General features: G+C 38.0%; 2 protein-coding genes across 3 annotated transcripts in view; both read right to left on the bottom strand.

Moving 5' to 3' along the window:
- LOC306884605 (low density lipoprotein receptor adapter protein 1-B-like) overlaps positions 1-933 on the bottom strand; it is a 45,550-nt gene extending 44,617 nt beyond the window's left edge. The window contains exon 1 of the mRNA XM_079440605.1: positions 682-933. Coding sequence (XP_079296731.1) covers positions 682-766 — 85 coding nt within the window. The 5' untranslated portion in view covers positions 767-933. The remainder of the gene's footprint in view (positions 1-681) is intronic.
- A 4,923-nt stretch (positions 934-5,856) lies between these two features.
- On the bottom strand, positions 5,857-18,846 carry LOC306883911 (macoilin-2-like). Of its 2 annotated transcripts, none has more exons than XM_079439434.1 (11): positions 18,556-18,846; positions 14,966-15,107; positions 13,663-13,789; positions 12,878-13,001; positions 11,866-12,044; positions 10,888-11,473; positions 10,014-10,172; positions 9,726-9,908; positions 8,698-8,818; positions 8,408-8,582; positions 5,857-7,906 (listed from the first exon to the last, which is right to left on the bottom strand). In XM_079439434.1, the coding sequence occupies exons 1-11, from the start codon at positions 18,633-18,635 to the stop codon at positions 7,704-7,706; spliced, it is 2,079 nt and encodes a 692-aa protein (XP_079295560.1). In that variant the 5' UTR covers positions 18,636-18,846; the 3' UTR covers positions 5,857-7,703. The 2 variants fall into 2 exon arrangements, with proteins under 2 accessions (XP_079295560.1, XP_079295561.1); XM_079439435.1 differs by having other exon boundaries at positions 10,888-11,476; positions 18,556-18,768.
- Positions 18,847-18,952: the final 106 nt, after the last annotated feature.

The raw sequence follows: 18,952 nt of genomic DNA, 5'->3' as shown, positions 1-18,952 counted from the left end.
CAGAAGCGGTTCATATACATCTGATTCATATTGAACCGGTCGAGCTGTGTGTTTTTGATTCGCTTAAAAGAGTCGGTTCATAAGAATCATTTGTTCGGAAATCGTGCGACAGTGATCTCGATGTATGTTTACAACATCCCAGAAAATAATCGACTCATAAGAATCATTTGGGTTTCGCACGACATTGATCTCGCAGAATGTGTTCGACTGCCCCCCAAAAAAGAACCGCTTTTGATTCACTCTAAGGAACCGGTTCAGAAGAATCGTTCGTTCGGGAATCGAACTAGCACTGATCGCGCTGTAGATTCAGTGCAGGACAGGCTGTCAAAACCCGAACCCCAGGAAATCATTCGCTTTTGTTATTTAAAACCAGAATCAGAGAAGGGTTCTCGGTTCTCAACCCTTTTTTGGAAACAAATCAATACAATGGCTACACAAAGCAGCCACGACAATACGCGCAATTTCCTGAAAACTGCTTTTAAATTGCACTAACATATAGTTGACTAACAAACAGCGGAGAACTTGAACAGTTTAATGGTAAATGCGAGTAAATTCCTGCTTTAACACACAAGTTGCAAGCAACTTTGACTCTGAACTTCATAACAGATCAACAGATATAAACAAGACCTATAACGACCGGTTCCAAGCAAATTAATGCAGACTGACAGCTGTAAAACTCACTTTTATGTTTTCCAGAGGTCCACGACTGTTTGGCCAGACTGGGACTGCGAATGATCGCGCGCCCGGCGGATTTGAGCGCGTCCATGATGAATACAGTTTATTGTGACAATTAATAATCCTGAGAGCGATCCTCCTCTGCCTGATCGAGCCCAATCCTCTCCCCGCAGGAAAACTTTTCTGACAGCCTGTGGTTTTCTTCCTTTTCCGCGGATGATCCCGGGTGGATGCAAGAACATGCTCGCCACGGCGGGCGGGGCTTAGTATGTAAATTAACCGGATAATGTTCCGTCGTGACGCTGCCGTGAGTGGGCGGGGTTCGATTATGTAAATTATTCATATAATATTCAGTGGGCGGGGCTTCGCGTGAGAATATAAACAGAATGCCGTGTGATTAAAACAAACAATACTTAATATTATTGGATAAACATTTATTTTATAGTATTCGGACGCTTTAAACCACGCATTAACAATAATATGGATGATGGCAAAAATTGTTAATAATAAAGACATGATTGAATAAAACAATAAAACAAGAGAATAGAGAAAAATACAAATACTAACAGAGAATATTGCAGATAAGAGATGTTATTTTTTTATTTAGATCTAGTATTAATGTATAAACCTTATTATTATTATTTGCATAACTAGCATAGCAAAATTCTAGTAGCCAGATTCTGTCATGTAACAGTAAGCAAAGGAATTTTACACTAATGTTTACAAAAAAAAAGTTTTGTTTTAAAAAACATTAGTATTCTGATACTAGCACTACCGAAAATGTATTTACAAAAAAACAAAGAATTAGTAATATTACACAATATTTCAGATAATACTTCAGAACACTGTCACTAAATTTCTCAAAATTAATTTATAAATAACTTAATTTCTTTCTGTTGTCACACAGTGTTGCCTCCATGAGGCATGTGGTTTATTTTATGCAAGAAAAGTGGATCTAACAACAGATGTCAGCTTAAGGTGTTTGTATATATATATATATATATATATATATATATATATATTAGTGCTGTCAAACGATTAATCACGATTAATCGCATCCAAAAATAAGTTTTTGTTTACATAATATATGTGTGAACCATGTATATTTTTTATGTATATATAAATACACACACATACAGTATATATTTCAAAAATATTTACATGTATATATTAATATTTATGTAATATAGAAATATATTTCAATTTTATAAACATAACTTATTTTTCTTAAATATATACATGCATGTGTGTTTATTTACATATACCTAATAAACATACACAGTACACACAAGACATATTATGTAAACAAAAACTTTTATTTTGGATTCGATTAATCACGATTAATCGTTTGACAGCACTAATATACTGTATATATATATATAGTGACAATGAAGAAATACAGAACAGATGAGAAATAGAAACAGTGAATCTTCTCTTTGAGAGCGTTTCTGTCCGCTCATCCCTGTCTAAACTCATCCGCATGAGTGCTTCTACACTGACAGCCCATCACCACATGGGGAAAGAGATGGAAAAATGGAAATAAAGAAACTGAAAGGTGAAAGAAAAACACATTCAAGAGTGCTTCTCTGAGGAAGAGGCCATTTTGCTTGTCATTGGGCCTTTTGCCAGTTCAGGGTCGCATCTTACAACCTCAATGTACGACTCAAAGAGCAAACAGAGACCGGGGCATCAGGTTCTTATGACCCCTACCACGACCCACCAAAACCTGTTTAGTTTCATGTGAAGATGAACAATAAATATCCCAGCAGAACAACATGTGTCATCAGTTCAGGTGATTAAGACAAAGAAGAATCCAGATCTTCAGCATTCCTGAGTGGCTATGACAGATCTATTCAGATTATTGCAGAAACGAGTGTATCTGTTAACCTTAAGTTATCCTCTGGGGTCAATATGACCCCAAGCGACTTTTCTTTAGTTAAAAATAATGGTTCCCTTTATCTCAGTGGAATAAAATCTTGTGACTTTTTCTAAATTATCTATCCATACACACACAAAAAAACTGGGCTTGATTTGGTTGTTCTAAAGGTATGTAAAAAAAAAAGTCACACTCATGACCTTTGGGGTCAATATGACCCCACATTGAAATGAATGGGAAAATCAAAAAAAAATGTTTTTTATTTTTCATTTGTCAAAAAAAATCTATAAATCCAGAATAAACCTGAAAATTTCCATACCACAATGAAGTCCTGGTACTAGAGCACAAATGTAATGTGGAACGAACATGATCACTTGCACACACACATGCTCACGCACACAAACACACACACAGGTGTGACTCCAATTGAAAGCATTTTTTTTAGAAATTGACAAATAAAATCAATAATTCCAGCATAAATCTGAAAATTTCCACACAGAAATGAAGGCCTGGTACTAGAGCAAAAATGCAATGTAGAAAAGACATGCTCACTCAACACACACACACACACACACACACACACACACAGACAGGTATGACTGCCACAGCCAAATAAAATCAGCCACAAATGCAGAACAAAGATAAAAGGGGTGAGACCTAATGCACACACACATGCGCACGCGCACACACACACACACACACACACACACACACACACACACAGACACACATGCGCACGCGCGCACACACACACACACACACACACACACACACACACAGACAGACAGACAGAGAGAGCAAGGGAGAGATGAAAGGCAACTGACCTGTTCAACTTTGAGAAAGTTTACTCTGAGATCTAAGAGCTGCAACTTTATTTTGAAAACAAAGAAATAGTTCCCACACCAAAGGTATAAAAGAGGGTCTTTGGTGTCACACAGTTCATTCTGTGTCAGTATGGCAAAGCGTTACACTCTCCTGGAGACTTTAGATTGCCTGCTTGATTCAAGTGAAACTGAATCATGCCTGGAAGACACTGAGGGCGATGACTCTGAGCCATTTGAGACATTTGGTTCATTAAAATAAATAATATTCAACTACAATCTGATTCTAAGTCTTGTCCTTTAGGTGTTTCTTATGTGGCAATTTCTGTGGTATTTTGTAAAAACAGACATTTCAAATCGCTTCAAAAACGACCAAAATTCAACTATTTGAAAGAATATTTATTTTTAATGTCTTTAATAATGTTTATACATGTATAAATTCACAAAATCTATCACAAAAGTTATAATATGAGCAGTTGGCTACATCCAGTAAAATGAATGGATCTCTATTGCCCTCTTCTGGGTATCTATGGACAATACAATTTCTTTCTTAAATTTTAATTCCTAAAGGTTTGTCTTTGACCAACAGATGGCAGAATTGTACAGCTAACACCTAGATCAATATCCAGAAACAACTTATATTTAATTTAGATCATTGTTTAAGTATTTTTTTCATAAAAAAATAATATTTTACATGCAAGCTAATGGTATAGTTGAGGAATTGTGTGGTAAATAGGTACAAAAGTACTTTGTATATCCAAAAACACAGCATTACTGTACAGATGAGAAGTAAACAAAAAAAATAATATATTATATGTATTATTAAAAATGTACATTTTTTTCACAATCATTCTTTAAATTTTGGGGTCATATATACCCCAAATGCAGTGAGTGTGAACAGGAAACTAAGGTTATAAGAAGGTTAAAGCAGGCAGTCAGATGAGGTTCTTTATGGAGGCTGAATGTGAAACAATGCATCCCATGGGAGTCGTTCACTCTCCCAGTTAATCCTATATACTGGAAGCTTGAGAAACGTAGTTGACATACTAAACGGCTCCTGTACATTATTAATGCGTCCATATGCTGATTAGAGCAACAGTCTGCAGCTCATATGAGAATATAACAGCTATAACTGGTGAATAGATAGATATAGGCTATACACACAGGTCTGGAATGGCGTAAGAGTGAGCTTTTACTATCCACCTTATTTTTAACGTAAGATTGGGCATGGCTATTTTAACTTGAATGTGTGAGGCTTCTGGTGTTATTCGCATCCAGTTATTTTACCTGTACAAAAACAGCCCGTGATATCGCAAACTGGTAAATGCCATCACAATTTTTAAGTTATCATAATCATACACAAAGCTTTACAGTTCACTGCATAGTTTGTTATTCTTCTGTAATGCACATGCACACAAAATATCTTATTTCAGCATTGCAGAATAATGTGCATTGTAGAAAGTGTGTCCTTGTGTCAAGAGTTTTTACATGCACATCATGCCAGTGATGCACTGAAGAAAGATTGAGTGTGGAACCGTGAGCCTGTCTGCATGGTTATAAAAAGAGATGTGTTTAATATGAATGCTCTGGTTATTTATTCATGCACGTAATAACCTCTTATGAATGAGAGATGAAGGCATCACACTTAGCGCTCAGAGAATCTGTCAGCACGAGATGCTGCAATAGCTAACAAACTAGCAACGGTTATCTGCAAAGACGTATGAAACAATATTTTTTTTAAAAATATATATATTTTTTTTAAAAGCCACTGAGTGAGTATATATATCAGACTCCTTTTGCATACAAATATCTCACTGGATTATAACAATTAATGGCTAAATGAATGTTTGCAAACTGTTATTTCCAACTGAAAGATAGAAATAACTGGCTTTTTTTTTTTTTTTTTTTAAATACTAAAGGCCTTTGACTTTTGCATAGTACTGTATATATATATATATATATTTGAAAAAGAGGCTAGGTTTTTGTTAATTTTCTAGAAGCTGGTGTGATGTCAAGGTGTTTCTGATTGGATCATGATCAAAATCTATCTTAATTGCCAGTTATATTCATAAAGTCCAATTGGATGAAAAATGCCTGTTTGAACCCTCTTAAATTAACATTTGGAAATTACATATAAAAGCAAAAATGAGATCTAAAAGCATATTTATTTTTTGTCTATATAACTGACGTGTTGGTATGCACTCCTGCCGTTTCGGTCAATGAAAATCTGTCCAGAGAAATCATATAAACAAATACTGTTTACCTACTCTTAGGGGAAATGTATTAACAGAACACTGTACTGGTTTCATTGTTATTCTTCATCATAAATTACCCCTTCGCTCAGCCCAAAATGAACCATAATAATAAGGTTTGACCATGTTTTTCCTTGCTGTCAAAACACTTTATGTATTGTGACCCACCAATAATTTTGCACGCAAACATTTAGAAAGCACAACAATCAACGGACAAACCACAAAAGAATTTGAAATGCCAGAAAAAAGAAACGTTTTATTACTTGAAACCTCACAGAGACCTCACAGAGAGTGCAGCCGAGGTCTGGCCGAAAAACAGATGGAAAGCTAGAAGTGACAGCGGGCGAAGAAAACAAAACAACTGCCCCCCCCCCCCCCCCCCTTCATTTAAACCACTTGGACTTTGCAAACTTCCCCACTCCCTCCATCACATCATAGTTTTAGAAAACACAGACACCAAAAACAACAACCATCTCAGAGTACTACAATACCACATAGGACTGACTCTGGCTAAACCCCGCCCCCCTCCCACCAATGGAATACTAACACAGTAACCATCTCCCCTGAAAACTAACCGCACCGGAACTCGTTTGAAGGAACTGACTTCCTCGGGTTGGCAAAATCTATTCGCTTTAACACAAATCTGAGGGTTTTTCCAAAAAGTGGGTCGGCTCGGGACGTTCTCCCTTTAGCCCGGTAATACTTCATGCTTAGCAGACGTCTGGATCTGTATTCATTTACACAGCAAGTGTGATGATGGTCAGATGAAAACCTTTCCAAGAGTCTAACGGGTTTAAAGTAGCAACACTTTCTGAGCACAACGGCGCCATCAAGTGGCACAACCAAGTATTTCTCCGAAAACAAGACAAACTATATAATAATAGCAATAATACTCTCCTCTAGCTTCTGATCATTGGACCAGCCAGTAACCGGATGGATCTGAAACACTTTGACAGTTTTAGTTGGCACTGGACTACACTAGCTTCTGTCTGATACTGAAAGATGGTCAATACAATAAAGAAAACAAGGAGAGGAAAGTATCCTGTGTTTTCATACTTAAGATATTCCCTTGCGAGCTCGTCAACAGTGCAATAGTGCAACACCGGATAAATAAATAATAATGTAAACAAATGACCGAATTCACAAGCGAGGACCAAAACAGGAGCAGAGTCATCACGCCAATGGGCTGGTGATCCGTTTGCCGTATGTGACCAAAAAGGATGTGGTTGAGGCATGACGTGGCGAAGGGAGGGAAGAGATCTTTCGGTTCAACCAATGAGGTCCCATATGAAGGCACTGATTATCTGTAACTGGTGAATTACGCTGCTGGACTGTGTTTGTGGCGCACAGTTCGGTTTTTTTTGTACCAGGAGGAAGAACAGCAATCCACAGATGAAGCTTCGGTCCGTCAAACGAGTCCTTAAAGATCGGGAGTTGTCCGATTCTTACATACTGATCCAAGGGAGATAATTTTGTCACATTGTTTCTGGGACGTTTTTTTTTTTTATGCGTTACATTCTTGTCGTATTAGATGGTGACATTCTTGAGTAAAAATCTTCTTCTGATATGGGGTAGAGCACCTGGGACAACGGATCTCACACTTGCCCTGCTTTGCATCCCCCCCGAAAAAAAACAACATTAAAATCAAGGCCGAAATCCAAAGAAGAGGAACGAAAATGGATGCGAGCGGTCTCTGAATGGACTGAGGGAAGATACTCACCAACTTCTGTGAGGTTTCTAGACATTTACAAGAGAAAAGAAACAGCAGTTTCCTACTCGACGTGTGACATCCCTTAAAAGTCCTCTTTTTTTGTCTTTTGTTTTTTTACTACAACAAATACAGTCACACAATACAACATCCTTCTGACCAGGCAAGAAGCTGTAGTAATAGAAGACGAAAAAACGAAAACAAAAAAGCAATCTGAGCCACAGACATGCCAAAGATGAATCTGAATCTGGGCCAATGGAGGAAAAAAAAACAACCAGAGAAGACCGTGTGTGTGTGTGTGTGTGTGTATATGCGTGTGTGTCTGTGTATGCGAGAATGAGTGTAGGTCTGTTGTGGTGGGAAACAAGCATTCATTTCTTCAGGGGCTGGTAAACAGATGCATTGGGGTCCAGTCCTGACGGACTGGTGTCCATGAACTTGGAGGAGTAATGGGGCGTGACTGGGGTCATGCTGCCCGTATCTGCGGAATACACCACGCTGGGCATGACAGCCATGACCTCTGCTATCTTCTGCTTCAGGTCTTTAATCTCCTGGTCTTTCTGCAGAATTTGACCTTAAAAAAAAATAAAAACATAAATGTGTTTTTTAAAAGCATATTTAAAAGTTTGTGGTCGAGTTTTTAACAGTTTAAAAGTCTCCTCTGCTCTAAAAACTTTAATATTATAGAATTTTCTTAGTATTTAAAATAACTATTTTCTATTTGAATATATTTTAAAATGTAATTTATTCCTGTGATGCAAAGCTGAAAATTTTGAGGATTCTTTGATGAGTAGAATGTTCAAATAAATGTTGTTATTGTCACTTTTGATAAATTTAATATGTCTGCTGAATAAGAGTATTAATTTTATTTTAATATTAAGTAAAAAACTAAAAAAAAAAATTTTTTGAGTTTGATCTTCTGTAATGTAGTTCCCTTAAAAATGTTAATTCTTTCAAGCAATTCCAGAAAAAAAGTCTAAATGACTGAGTAAATGACAGCATTTTTATTTTTAACTATGTTTTTCAGATACTCAAGAAGTGTGGGTAATCTGGACAAAAGAGTGTGATGGAAGACCTTGTGCGATCTCCAGCTGTCTTTTAGCATCTCCGAGGGCAGAGAAGAGGTCCAGCTTGATTCGGGTCTCAGCACTGAGGCTGTTTTCCAGGTGCTGGGTTTTATCCTGCATCGCTGACAGCGCTGACATCAGAACCTCTGTGTCCTTCTCATTTTCCTTATATTTATGTAGCTCCTAGAAAGACATGACAGAAGGAGCAGTCTATTTTTAGATTTTTTCTCCATTTACAGAATAATCAGAAGATTTTGAAAGAGATTCTCAGCTATATGGCATATGAACATCTCCTCACTTGAACTTTGAGTTCCAGCTCTCTGATTTGATCTTCTTTCATCTTGATGTCAAGCGTGAGTTTCTTACACTCCGTCTCCAGCTCAGAAATCCTCCTCCTCAGAGACTCTGTGCACTCCCCTCTGACACACACAAATGACACGCGTTAGTTCACATACAAAAAGTGTTAAATATCCTGCAGTTGTATGGAAAGAAAATAGACTGAAACAGATCTCATGAAAGGGAAGATATAACTGACAAGGGGAAAAAAGAATCATGTGAGAAACAGACAGAATGGATGATGAAGGCAAAGCGATTAACAAAAAAGCAGTCAGAAAAGGATGGAGTGGCAGAAAATATTACAAAATAGTATGGCATGCATGCATTTGGGGTCAGTAAGATTTTTTTTCCACAAGCAATTACTTTTATTTAGCAAGGACACATTAAATTAATTTAAAGTGACAACAAAGACATTTATAATGTTATAAAAGGTTTCCATTTCAAATAAATGCTGTTCTTTCGAACTTTGTAATCAAAGACTAAAGTATTGGCTGCTGAAAATTCAGCTTTGCATCACAGGAATAAATTACATTTTAAAATATAAAAAAAGAAACGAAAGAAAACCATTATTTCAAATTGTAATCATATTTCACAATATTACTGTTTTTACTGCATTTTTTATCAAATAAATTCAGCCTTGGTGAGCATGAAAGACTTTTTCAAAAACATTTAAAAAATCTTACTACTCTCATACTTGTGAACGGTAGCGTACATTATGCATTCCATTCTACCAGGATTCTTTAAAAGACATTTAGATAGACATTTTTGAAGAACAGCATTTATTTGAAATATATATATTTTTTGTAATAATGAAAGTCTACACTGTCACTTTAGATCAATTTAATGCGTCCATGCTGACTTTGAAAAGTATACATTTTTATGAATGGCATAATGAAATGGCAAGGAATAGAATGGAATGCAGAACATATAATGAAATGGATGTTAGGAAATGAAATACAATGGAATGATGGGAAGGTGTGTCACGAGCACCTGGTTGCTGCAGCGAGAGCGACTGCACGGGCTGCTGTGGCCTCTTCCAGCTTCTTGCGTTTCTTTTCCTCTGCTAACAGTTTCTCTGCCGCAGCACGAGCCTCCTGTTCTGCCTTCAGACGCTTCTCCAGCTGCCCCACTGTCTGCTTGTCCTTCTGCTTCACCTGCACGGCGTTATGAAGTCTGAACACACAAACAAGAGTTTGCATTAATACAGGTACAGCGTTAACACAGGTACAGCCTGCTCTGCACTTTCTTATGGATCAAACTGAAGGTGGTATGTCTCACTTGTTTTGCAGTAGTTCGTTCTCCTGCCGCAGCTGTCCGAGCTCAGAGCGTATGCTGCGTTCAGAGCTGCCTAGAGAGCCCAGCTGACTGCGCAGATCCTGTTCGGTCTGTCTGCTAGCCTGCAGGTCTGCCTTCAGCTTCTTAACATCCTGCTCCAGCCTAAAACACACATAAAACATACACTTCAGGTCATTATGATAAACGTGAATCAGAAACTGTGTTTTAAAACCTGTCTAGACAGACTTTCTGGGTATTCAAACTTGCTCAAGGCATAATATAAACACCAATGATGCACAGAAATACTGTTGAAGCTGAAAAGTAGATGATATAAAAGTATATAACTGTTTTGAGGTGGTTGGTGGATTTGGTGGTCTGCAACTTCTGTTTTACTATTGAACTTGTCCGCAACCAAGAATGTTTTTGGAACCATCGTATTTTAATAATATAATTTAGTGCACAGGTGTCCAAGAAAGGACTGACCCTATATATGAATATGCCTACTTCCCAACAATATAGTATGTCCAAAAACACAGTTTTTAAAAAACAGTAGGATTTCAAGGTGCGCATCTGATGGACACTTTGCTATCCCATGAGGCCATGGGAGAGGAGTTGTGAATGCTGGGAAAGTGCCTCAACTGACATTGTAGGTTATGACCATGCAGATCTGGTACGTCCAGATTGCATTCATACTACGCACATACACACGTACCGGTTTAAGTTCTTCACAAATGTAGTCCCTATTCTGGCTATTTTAAAGGAATTTCAGACCATTTCAGCTTATTACCATTAGTTTAAAGTTCCAAGTCAATGTGAATTCAACAAGAACAGATTCCCTCAGTTCTCAGTTCCCTTTGGGGATGCGTGCGATTCTAACCTTACGAGCGCTTCAGGTTTGCTCAGCTGATTGTTGGGAATGCAGTTTTCCACAGGGTCTCTGTTTGACGCTGAGTTCTTCCCTCCTCCACACTTCTGTTTCCGGTCCCCCTTACCCGAGGAAGAGGCAGACGACGAAGGCCCGGAGGAAGACGGCACGCTGCCGTTGGCCGTTCCATGCCCCCGGGGCGAGGAGCTCCCTCCCCCTCCTCCTCCGCTGGCATTTTTGTAATTTTTGTTGGAGTTGGAGGAGGAAGAGGAGGAGGAGGATGAAGAGTGTTCCTCTTTCAGCAGGTTCTCAGTGCTGCCCAGCAGGTCTGAGCTGCTCAGTCTCTTACTGTTCACGTGGTTCTCCATGTACTCCATCTCCTGAGCTTTACTGTCCACTGACGGTAAGATGCTGCTGCTGGTGCTGCTGTGATGGTTCTGGTTGTGGTTGTGTTGCTTTTTGGACTCGCTCTTGCCTCGTTCTCTCTCTCTGTATTCCAGCTCTGGTAATGTGTTGGATGAAGGTTTTTTACCACCCGCCGAGCCGTTCTGTGCCACAACTGGAGAGTCTACATCATGAATGCCTTTAGATGCTGCTGCTGCTTATGAAAGAAAAAGAGAGACTTAAAAAGAATAGAAAATAATTTATACAAAACAGAAAATATTGACTCAGCGTCGTGTCACAACTGCTATGAACAATTTTTAAAGCATCTTCACACAGCTTTGTATATACAATGTCAGTTCAAAGCTGTCATGCCCCAAAAAGGACAAAAAGAGTTTAAAAAATGCATTTGATGCAGTCCATCTAACTCGTGCACCATGTTCCAAGTCATCCGGAACAGACTTAAATGTAGGTTGTTTTTCACTCCTTTTTGGAGCTTGACAGCCGTGGTCAATAAAGAGCTGTGTAGAAACTGTGCAACGTGTCTCCAAATACCAGCATATGGTTGAGTGAACTATTCTATTCTGAGGCATTGTGCAAAGTCCTTACCCTCCTCAGCTTCTCTCTCTTGTCTCTGTATGAGCTGCTGTTCTGGAGGTAGTGCCTGCTGCAGCAGCTGCATGTAAAATTCGTTCTCTTTCTGTACTTCCTTCTGTTTCCGCAGACGCATCTTATAACTTACATAACTCTTAAAACCAAAGCCCAGCGTCACCACCGGGTACCCGATACTGTGAACATAAAAAGAAATTGGATATCATATGATTAGCATTGTAGGGGGGAAAAAGCATCACAAAAAACACTTAAGACGCAAGTAAGAACTGTAACTTCATATTTTGGTCCAAGGAACCTGTTCTACACTTTCAAGGGAAAAACTTAAAACCATTGTTTTCTGCACCACTTCAAATGTTGTGGATTATTATTGTGTGCTGCTATATGATTGAACATTGACTAGTAAACGTGAAAGGTTTGGGTTTGATGGCATTTAGTCTTCTGATTAGTGATGCACCAAAATTTAGATTTAATCAAAATATTCATTTCATTTAGCCCAAAAATGAAAGTTTTTGGTAATTATATTTGAGTAATTGGTTAAAACTGAACTCTGTATCATGTTGTGGTGGTGTCATGTTCAAAGGTGATAAGCCACCGCTGCTTTTAATAATTTTTGGTCACAAAGAAAGTGTGTCCACACTGTTGACGTGTTTAGCTGTTGTAGTTTATCCGCAATGTGTGCAAGAAATACACACTGACACAGTAAAAACACACTATGAGAGAAGCACCAACTAATATTTTAGCCTAATATTTTCATTTTCAGTGCATCACTACTGTGGATCATAACAAACACACAGTCCATGGACAATTACTAATGTAACCTCAGCTCCGAGACGATCTGCTCACAGCAGTACTGAAACAGGTCACATATCATCACTTACAGTATTAAAAGCATGACTAACACTCTCTGAAATGGTTTAGAGGAAAGCAGACAGATCAAGCTGAAACTTGCTCAAATCAGTGCCAGTGTTTGACTCATCGATGTAAGCGAGGATTGTGAAAAATGACATACCAGTGCGCTGCAAACGGACGACACAAGTCCACGTGGAAGTGTTTCAAATCTTTAAATCTGATAGCTGCCTCAATATAAACAAAAAGTATCCATAGCGACACAGTGGGGAGGCAGACCCCTCGTTCTGTGGAGAGACGTGAGAAGAGAATGGTCAATTCAACAAGTGCTCAAAATACTTCATCTGACATCAGTAACAGCCCAAATCAACCTAAACAAAGCCACAACAATTCAAGCACACACTCTGTGGGTGAATCTGAATCAAGCATCAGCGCTAAACAAAGCGAGTGAGTCATTTGAAGCAAATCCTATTGTTGACATCAAGATCCAGAGCTGCTCAGTCACACCGGCAGAAATAACCAAGCTTACAGCTGCAAGGTCACAATGTGTGTGTGTGCATGTTATAAAGAGAGAATAATATGACAACAAAAGCTCACAGCAGCATGGGAATGATCCTCTCATGCTGGAGTTCCAAGGTGTCAGTTGTACACACATTTGTAAAATATATTTTTAATCCATCATCTTTATACAGCGAATTCGAGAAACCAGAGATGGAGTCACAAGTGTGTCTACATCAAACCAGACTAACACTGTGACTGACAAACTTGTCAGTTTGAGGTTATCTATACCGTCATAGATAATGTCAAAAGCTGTAAGTCATAAATGGTCACAATCTGTTGACCAATCAGCTGTAAGCTTGAGGTTAGACTTCAGTAATGGTAAAACAAAGAAAACTAGATCAATGATGGAGAACACGTGATACACTATGAACAATATGCGGCTCTTACCTGTGTGCCAGACGTACTGCACCCACACATATGTGCTGGCTGCAAAGAACAGCCACTGCACTGGGATGAACAGCAGACATATAATATCTGATGTGAATGCCACACACACAAAAAACACTGAGAAAGCCTGCAACACACAGAGAGACACATCAGATCATCACATGTGCAAATGGCACGACTGTCATTTCACACGCCTCAGTGAAATATAACTTCAGCGTCCTGCTGTGAAACATCATATAAAACAACCCTAAACAGCACTTTTGAAATGTCATGCCATATTCATGATTATAGTTAAGAGATATAACAGGAACAATAACAAGTGTTTTAAAGTAGTGGGTTCATATAAAGTGCAAAAAATACTTCAATACTGACGACTGACCATGAGGAAATCTCTTAATCTCAGATAAGACTAGATAAGAGTATAAACTGCAGTTTATGTCCCTCACAGGATTATTGATAACATCAAGCCCATAAACAGATGCATACATTCATCATACAATATAACAGCTAAGACAATTTAATGCTTTTGCAAGAAGCCTCTTATGCTTGCCAAGGCTGGATTTATTTGATAGAAAATATAGTAAAAATTGTAATGTTCTGAAATATTATTACAAATCAGAATAACTGTTTTCTACTTGAAAATATTTAATTTTTTTCCTGTGATGGCAAAGCTGCACTTCCATCAGATATGTGTGTGTGTATATATATATATATATATACACAAACACACACACACACACACATGTTGGTTTTTGTGGTTTATGGGGACTCTCCATAGGCGTAATGGTTTTTATACTGAACAAACTGTGTGTGCTATTGCCCTACACCAACCCTACACCTAAACTTAGCCCTCACAGGAGACTTTGTGCATTTTTAGATTTTCAAAAAAACACCATTTAGTATGTTTTTTAAGCCTTTTGAATTACGGGGACATAGGCAGTGTCCTCATAAACCACCTTCATATTGTAATACCTCTGTCATACCCATGTCATTATACAAATTTGTGTCCTCATAAACCACATAAACATGCACACACACACACAACATAAAAGGTAATGCGTTTAAATATTTGTAGCAGCTGATTTTAAGAAAATTTTGATTCTGATTTCTAGTGTTTTTTTATCAGCTTTAGAGCTTATAAGCAGTATAAATCACCATGCACTTTTGTTGTATGGAAAACAGAAGCTCAGACATTCTGATAAACATTTGATTATGTGTTGGGATGACATGAGCGTGAGAAATCGATTTCTTTAATTATTTAGGTCCATTATCTGGATGAAAAGCTGGTCTCACACACACTCACCAGGCCCTGGTATCTGAAGGAGTCGTAAACACTGCGAATGAAGAGCCAGAAAGGCCAGAGGTACTCAAAGCGGAACTCCAGCACAAAGTCTGCCAGCAGCACCAGAGCCCAGACCACCAGAAACTTCAGGTACAGGAACGTACTGGGACAAAGAGAAAGAGATGTTATTCTCACCCAACCATTCAATCATCCATTCAAGATTTCATCTCTTTGAATAAGACCCCACATGTGGCCTTGAGCCAATGAACATTTATCGACAAGTACAAGCAATTCCATCATGAGCTCCAGCATTAAATCCAACCCAATGAAGCATGGGTAGGTGGGGGAGGACTAATCACCGTTTGGCTTTCTCCAATGCAGTGTGTAGTGAATGAAGTGGATTATGTTTTATGTAGGGATGAGAAGAGGCCAAGAGCACATGAGTAAGATGTATTTCCAGATGTAGCAATGCAGATAAGGTGTACTAAATCCACCAGATAACAGAAATATTCTTTAATTAGACTATAATTAAGCCTCAGTGAGATATAGAATATTTTCCAAATATTATGCTGTCTATGTGAAATTAAGCAACATTTTGAATATCACGATTTTAATGAGTTTTTTGACCATTAAATGGCCCTAAAGACTGTGTCACCAGACCGATTTTGTGATCATTCTTTGTTTCACAAAAATAAGAGCTTTAAGGCAGCTAACAATAAATAATTTTTTTAATTATTTACATACATGAAACTCAGCTTAAAGTGTTGAAACGTGCATAAACGGCTAAAAACGGAACAAAGCAAAAAGAAAATGTCCACCAGATAACAGAGGCGATAATAATAATAATAAAAACAAGAAAAAGAAATGTAGATATTTTAACAGAGCCAAAAAAAGTGGTTGTGTTGGTAAGATCAATTACTTTCCATTAATTTTGTCATAAAAGAAAACGTCATTAGGAAGAGAGGTGTAAAAGCATACTACTTCCTATTTTGTTGAAAAAAAAAAAGTACAATATTGCTGCTCGTCTTTAATGATTATGATTCATCTAATAGTATCTTCTACATATTTCTCCGCTGCTCATTCAGGTGTTGAAGACACTATTAATAGTGTTCGATGACAGAAATGGCTGTGTTAAGGTTAAAAAAAAAAACAAACAGTCACTGAACCGGTAGGTCTGGGCTGATGACATACTTGCTCAATTCCACCTCACTGAGGAAAGCAACATAAATCAGATAACAGGTGTTACAGATGCATCTTCACAGATTATATCATCAAAGTTGACAGTAAATGGACGGATGCATCTAAAACAAAAACTCCATATGCAAGACATACTACACATGAAAACAGAGGTTAAAATACTCTGAAAGATTTGAGAAATGTTTTTGGAACAAAACCAAAAGAAAAAAATCTGATTTTAAATATAGCACCAAATGATAAACACCAAAAAAACATTTACTTCATATTTTAGTATCACACAGTTAGGACCAAATCTATTACTTAAGACCTCTAAATAAAATCTGGTTTTACAGTTTGGTGTAAAAAATTATTCCAAATGAAACCACACAGAGTTATTTCCCAGATGCAGACTTGAAATCACATGCAACATTATGTCAACATCTGACATGACTGAATATAAGCTCTAGAGCCACTACATTAAAGAGTCAAAACATGCTGAACATCAAGCAGAATAGCAAATGACTGATAATGGGTGAAGTCTGGCAACCATCTTTAATGGCAGAAACCAGTTGCCAGTTATTTACCCACCGTGAGCAAATCGTAGTGTTTATCTGCGTCATCCATCTACGATGATAATAACACTTTTACAGCAGAATTACTAACAAAAGCAAGCAGCGGTGTGCAAAATATAGAATATTCATTATGATATATCTGCAGTTATTGGCCAGTAATTTGCAGATGAAGATGCGCATACAGTTTCGATTCATTTTTGCTAATCAGTTCAAGCTATTAATGAAAAACTCAATTCAACAATGTCTTGCAAGTATAAAAATGCTATGTTAAATGTAGGCAAATATTGCTGTTTATTAATGCATTTTTGTGTACTGTACATAGTGCATTATATAAAATATAATAATGATTTGTGCTTGTTTACACAAGGCATTATTTATAATTAGGTCCTTGTTTGGAAAACATATTTTGATTATTTCTATCTAGCTTGTTACTGTATTTTACAGCTGGCATTATGAATTAGCTTGGCCTTAATGATTGCTCAGTAGAAATTATGATTTCTCACTATGTGCCTGCTTCAAGTTCTGTGTAAAGACGTAATGCAGCATAAAAGCTTGACTAACCTGTGTATCAAAGCATATGGTTATCATTGTTGTGTAAATGCCAAAAAGCCATTTCAGAAGCACTTCTGTTCAATGTAAATTTGGTAGAATGCACTTCACTGACATCTTGCTTACACTTGAAATTAAGTCCTTATATGACCACCAGTAAACATACTATATACCAAACAATGTACAGACCCAAACACTGGCATTTAGAGACAAGGGGTCAGCAATATGACTGGCATCCCAAGTATAGAGATTAATGCTATTATATGAGAGGTTATACCAACTGCTAAGATATGAAATATGCAATACTGCTGCATCAAACCCCTTCACAACATCACTTTTAATTGATGGGTTAGATGCTCCATGACAAAGCTAGCTTACAAAACAAAAACACTGAGACTAACAAACTAACGTTACAGCTCTCAATGAAAGAATGAATTGTGCAAAAAAGATCCCACACATGAAATATGTACGTAGGTGTAATTAAGCTTATTACCCTTACAAAAGAATCATCTTCTTTCTTCCGTGAAACACAAAAGGAGATGTTAGTCACTCAGAATGACAGTTTCAGTCATTTACTTCCATGTAATGCAAAATAAAAGCATCGAAAGTGACTGTTGTTAAAATCTTTTGTGTTTCACATACAAAAAAAGTCAGATGGGTTTAGAACAGCTTTTAACAATATTTCAAATAATGATAATTTTAACCTAAACATTATTCCTGACAGCAAACAAATAAATAAATACTCCTACCATAGATACACTGTCAATTCTGGCACATATAAATAAAAACTTACAAGGAAATCGTAAAAATATACACAACTGCCCTCAGTCTCCCCAACTTCTGAGGAAAAACACAACCAACTTCAGTTATTTTGGCGTCTCCGGCAGCTGTCTCTTAGAAATCCGTATTTGAATAAACTTCACACATTTACATATGCGATTTGCTAATTAAATTACGGTTATTCTCCTTGCGGTGTTGTAAGATGAACCCCTCGATCTCTTCGGTGCGGTTTCTGACAGACTAACGGTCCCGTCACTCGCATGATTGACAGCTACCGACTCTAACCGTCGGGTCTCGAGACACACCGGTGGGTTTCGCGGGTTTCTTTCTTTTAAAGCGCATCGCTGTAATGAGGCCTACGGCAGCTTATTCATTTCTGCGGAGACGGCTGTCTACCTTCAGCCAGCTTTGTTGACGGTAGCTCAGCTCGTCTAGATGATTTACAGTCTCTCTATGAGATCTTGGATCATAATAAAAACGTCTTTCCTAAAGCTCGGGAATGATAACGGTTCGTTCGGAAGGTCTGGATCGTACCTGCCGTAGATCCCCTCGGTGATTCGGTTCCGTTTTAAGGGCCGTCGGAGCTTGCTGCAGTCCGCATTGCGCCGCTTCATCCTCGCCCCCTTAAATCGGGCTTTTTAATACGTACAGCAGTATAGTCCAGGGTTCTCTCTTATTCGGACGGGAAACATTGGCGGTCCCGCAAAGGAATATACCGCTGTGGTTGTTGTTTTTTCTCCTGGAAACAAAGAAATAAATAAAAAGACTGAGTGGAAGACCCTCCTCCTTCTCTCGGCGCAGACACAGGCCTAGACAGGTGTGACTGACAGGCCGCTAAGCCAATAGGAATCGCGCTGGTCAGCTGTCATTTTGAATGACAGGGCAAACAACCAATAAGCAGCGGCCTGTTTTGTCGCGGTACCAAAGAAAG

This window comes from Barbus barbus (assembly GCF_936440315.1).
Source record: "Barbus barbus genome assembly, chromosome: 18".
NCBI lineage: Eukaryota > Metazoa > Chordata > Actinopteri > Cypriniformes > Cyprinidae > Barbus > Barbus barbus.
This window is presented reverse-complemented; position numbering and strand designations above follow the sequence as displayed.